The 4,756-nt window shown below is 59.4% G+C and overlaps 1 protein-coding gene across 1 annotated transcript in view; it reads left to right on the top strand.

Moving 5' to 3' along the window:
• Nt5dc3 (5'-nucleotidase domain containing 3) overlaps positions 1 to 4,756 on the top strand; it is a gene marked incomplete at its 3' end in the record, with an annotated part of 29,981 nt that overhangs the window by 16,395 nt on the left and 8,830 nt on the right. The window contains exons 5-9 of the mRNA XM_033763503.1: positions 1,460 to 1,550; positions 1,925 to 2,062; positions 3,636 to 3,696; positions 3,950 to 4,052; positions 4,170 to 4,271. Of these exons, the coding sequence (XP_033619394.1) occupies positions 1,460 to 1,550; positions 1,925 to 2,062; positions 3,636 to 3,696; positions 3,950 to 4,052; positions 4,170 to 4,271 (495 nt within the window). The remainder of the gene's footprint in view (positions 1 to 1,459; positions 1,551 to 1,924; positions 2,063 to 3,635; positions 3,697 to 3,949; positions 4,053 to 4,169; positions 4,272 to 4,756) is intronic.

Here is a 4,756-nt window from a genome sequence, read left to right as displayed (position 1 = left end):
GTGACAAAAAAAAAAAAAAAAGAAAATTGATTCCCTCTTCTTGTTCAGGGACTTCACACTGAGCTACATCTCCAGCCCTTTTTAATTTTTTAAAATTTTGAGACAGAGTCTTGCTAGGTCATTAAATTACCTAGGCTGGACTTGAACTTGGAATCTTCCTGCCTCAGCCTCCCAAGTGCTGGATCACAAACTGACCCCAGGTTGCACTGATGCTGGGGTGGGGTGGCCCCCCTCAGCCACGACTGCACCTGCATAGTCAGCACTGCGGGCCCCCGTGAGGAGCCGGGATGGGCATCGCGGGCGGGGAGCACAGCCAGCCGTCTGGGTTCAGCCCATCGGCTCAGGGTGGGTCCAGCAGGTGCCATCACTGTTCCCCTTGGGGGAACATTGAGGCCCAAAGAGCCCCCTGACTTGTCCAGGTGGAGCCCCTGGCGATGTGCAGAGCGGAGATCTGAACCCCGGGTGGATGTGTCGGCCTGTGCTCTTCACTGGGCAGCAGTTTTCTCTGTGGTGGCTTCGTTCCCCTGAGGCCCGGCTGTGCCCGTGCTGACCCAGGCTCTGGGTGGCTGTCCATCTGTGGGGCCGCTCAGGAGTTCCGCAGGTGCTTTTGAGCTGACGTTTGCTTGCTTGGACCTGGGGTTCAGCCTGCATCTGTGTGGCTGCCTCGTGGCTGGCCTGAGCGTGGACCCAAGTCCAATCCTGTCCTTGTTTTATGAGACAGGGTCCCACTCTGCAGCCCAGGCTAGGCTAGAACTTGCAGGGATCCTCCTGTCTCAGCCTCCTGAGTGCTGGGATCCCAGGTGTGCATCCCATGCCTGGCCTCAGAAGGTATTTCTTACACCCAATGTCAAGCACAGGCCTCACAGTGTGAGCGCGTTCGCTCCGGCCGTGGTGCTGTGTGCCGAGCAGCCAGCTGTCTGAGGGGTGATGATGTCCCCGTCGGCTCCCTCTGCTCCGCTGCTGAAGCACAGCGTGGCCCCGCTGGTCTGTGGTGTCCTTGTCACCCTGGAGCTGGACCCCTTGGCGGCTTGGAGGTGGCAGGTGGTGGACAGGGAAGCCGGCCTGGTGCCCTCTCCGCGGTGCCCCCGCTTCCTGCCTCGCCTGCCCGAGGGCAGTGGGAACATCAGACCCGCAGTGGCCCCCGGCCAGCCTGTCCCTCTGTTCCTGGAGCCCACCCTGTGCTGTCTTTCTGGGCCTCCCCTGGCCCGTGGGGAGATGGGCTGTCACAGCCTCCTGCTGGGCCTGTGGGGAAGTGAGCGCTCCTGTCCCTGCCACCACCCGTCAGTGCCCACCGCGGGGCGCCCGGGCGGCAGCGCAGCTCCTGGTGCTCCGGGCTCTTCAGGGGCCACAGTTCTCCTCAGGGCCACCAGCTTCCCTGCTGCTGACAGACCCGTGTGGCGAGAGCCCAGAGTTGCTGTCGCCCTGAGCGCCCTCTGAGGGTGCTGTCTGCTCTTCCCAGAGGCCTCAGCGTGGTCCCCGATGAGGAGGTCATCGAGATGTACGAGGGCTCGCACGTGCCCTTGGAGCAGATGAGCGACTTCTACGGAAAGGTGCGGCTGGGCCGGGCCTCCCGCCTGCCTCTCCCTGCTCTCCCGAGTCCCCACCTTTGTGTCACTGTCCCTCAAGGTGACACTAGGGGCTGTCAGTTCAGTGGGACCAAGATGTGGAGCCGGCCGCGGGGAGGGAAGGGAAGGGATGGGGCCACACTGTCCCCGTCTTCCAGGTGAGACATGGGACGCTGAGGCAGGAGGGTCCCAAGGTCCCGCCCAGCCCGTGCAGTTTAGCTCCTTAGTGAGACACCATGTCTGTCTCTGAATGTTAGAACCTTCCTTCTTCTGTGGACCATACGGGTCCCCTTCGTCACTGGAAGCCCTGTTGCCTTCCCGCCTGTGTCCCCGGGTCTGAGCCCCCCTCCTGTCTGCAGAGTTCCCATGGCAACACCATGAAGCAGTTCATGGACATCTTCTCCCTACCGGAGATGACGCTGCTGTCGTGTGTGAACGAGCACTTCCTGAGGAACAACATCGACTACGAGCCTGTGCACCTGTACAAGGACGTCAAGGTGCCCGGAGCTTCTGGGGAGCGCCTTTAACCTGCTGTGTTGCTGGGCGTGGCAGTGGTGCGCTGTGACCCCAGCACTCGAGGCTGAGACAGGAGGGTACCGCGAGTTCGAGGCCAGCCTGGGCTGCGTAGCAAGCAGCCTAGCAAAACAAACAACCAAGTCCCGTGGGAGAGGGACATGGACAGAACCTTCAGCCATTCTGGGTTAGATTCCTGATCACACACGTCTGTGCGTTTATACGCTTTCCTCAGGTCGTAGGAGCTGTCTCAGTACCTAACGTGTTTATATATTATTTACATGATGCCTATTTATGTGTACTTATACCATATAATACCTCGGGCGTGTATTTACATGTAATATATATTTACTTAAAATATGTATATTTTTAGAAGATACGTACAACCTAAAAGCATATTTTGTTTTTATGAGTAAAGTTTTGACTGGGATTGGGAAGATAAAGGATATATTGTAATTTCTCAATATCAGTCTGGTATTATTTGAGCTAAATTTAAACATTTATTTATTTAGACTTTTGGAGACAGGGTCTCACTAGTTAGTCCAGGCTGGAGATCCTCCTGCCTCAGCCTCCCGAGTGCCGGGATTACAGATATGCACCATGGCACCTGGCTAGGTTTACATATGTAGTTTCTGTTTTTCTGTGCATGGACTCTTCATCTTTCACAGTCACTGCAGTGCCCCTGCATTTATTGGTGCGCTCAGTGTGGACTCCATGTTAGCGACTGTTGCGGCCCTGTTCCTCTGAGTGCGTTGTGCCTGTCAGGATGTCAGGATGCAGCTGCCCTTGCGTTGTTGTCCTGCATCGCAGATGAGGACAGAGGCACACAGAGGCCAGGTCCCCTGCCCAGCTCACATGGCACATCCGTAGCAGAGCCCGGGTTTCCAGGCCTGGCCGGCGGCTCCTGTGTAGCCGTCGCTGCTGCTGCTGCTGGTGGAGGCCATGAGGCCGGGCTGGGGCCGGGCTGGGGCCGAGCGTCCCTCCGGCAGAGGCCCCTCTTTCCATGTAGGTGTCAGCAGTTTTGCCTGCAGCCCAGACCTCTGCCTCTGGACGCCCTGTTCGGTGTCCCTGGGAGTGGATCAGGGTCCCCATCCAACAGCGGCCACCATAGCTGAACCTGCAGGGGGCGTCTCCTCTGTCCCTCTGCCCCTGCCCAGTTAGGTCACCTCTGCGAGGGACCGGCTTGGCGATGCTCTCCTGTCCACTGCTGGTACCCGAGACGGGGCTGCGCTGTTCCCTGCCCCTCTTGCCCAGCTGCAGCCCCTTGGGGCTGGGATGGCGGAGCTGGGCGGAGTGTGGCTGTCCCTGCAGGGAGCTGTGGTCATCGTCCAGGACTCCGCCGCAGGACTGTTGTCCTGTGGGGCCTGGTTCAGAGTCCCTCACACAGGTGATCTCTTCCCAGTGAGCCTTCCCCGGGCTGCAGCAGAAGCTGCCACTGTCAGAGGGCACCCAGGCTCTGCCCACGGGCGCCTGTGGCAGGTGGAGTGGAGCTTAGATCTGCCCGGCGCGTGTCCGGCTCATGCTGACCGTCACTGATGTGCCGCTTTCTCTGGACAGGACTCCATCCGGGACGTGCACACCAAAGGGATCATGTACCGAGCCATTGAGGCGGACATCGGTGCGTATGGCCGGGCCAGCCTCGTGCTCCGGGCCACAGGGCCTCCCCCAGTGTCTCACGAACCCCGCGCTCCATCCCGCCTTCCCGCAGGCCTCCTCCTGTTGGGAGGAGCTGGTGACTGAGGCCACTTAGCCCCCGAACCAAGCTTCCGTGCGACCCCGTTCCCCACCGGGCCTAGGGCGGTACTGCCCCGTCCAGTGCCCTGAGGCTGGCCGGCTCCGCCCCATGTGGCCTCTCGCTCGCTCGCTCGTAGAGAAGTACATCTGCTACGCGGAGCAGACCCGCGCGGTGCTGGCCAAGCTGGCCGACCATGGCAAGAAGATGTTCCTCGTCACCAACAGCCCCAGCAGCTTCGTGTGAGTTGGCGCGGCCTCGCCTTTGGCCGTCTTTGTCGCACTTGGAAACCGCAAAGAAATAGGTGCAAAGAATAGTTCATCCCGTTAGCCTCGGACCATGTGGCCTTCTTGTTCCAGGGACAAAGGGATGAGGTACATCGTCGGGAAGGACTGGAGGGACCTGTTTGATGTGGTCATCGTGCAGGCCGAGAAGCCCAACTTCTTCAACGATAAGCGGAGGTGAGCGCAGTCTTTGCTGTGGACTCACTGGGAGGCCTGGGAGATCTCGTGGCGCACACAGGAAGCCGCCTGCCCTGCTCCTGGGAACGCAAGCTGAACAGCCACGGGGGGACTCCCTGCGGAGACCCTCAGGAAACCAGAACCAGGGGTTCCCTGTGGCGGCCGTTCCGCTTGCAGGTGTCTCCCAAAGAGGGAAAGTGCTCAGTGTCGGGGACCCATGCGCACTAGGTGTACGGCGGCAGAGCTCACGGCGGTGAATCCTGCATGTCCGTCAGATGAGTGATAAAGTAGTATTTATATAACGGAGCGGTACTGTGCCATAAAGAAGATAAACTTGAGCTGTTTGTGGGAAAATGGATGCGCCCTGATAACGTGACGTGAACTAAACATCACATGCGTTCTCTCACACGAGGAGCCCAAGTATGAAGAGCAGACTCACAAGTAGAGGACAGGAGGGTGGGGCGGTGGGTCTGTCTCAGATGGAG

This window comes from Fukomys damarensis, unplaced genomic scaffold (assembly GCF_012274545.1).
Source record: "Fukomys damarensis isolate Sample0158 unplaced genomic scaffold, DMR_v1.0_HiC HiC_scaffold_15, whole genome shotgun sequence".
Lineage (NCBI taxonomy): Eukaryota > Metazoa > Chordata > Mammalia > Rodentia > Bathyergidae > Fukomys > Fukomys damarensis.
The sequence above is the reverse complement of the archived record's forward strand: the minus strand, read 5'-3'. Positions and strand labels throughout refer to the sequence as shown.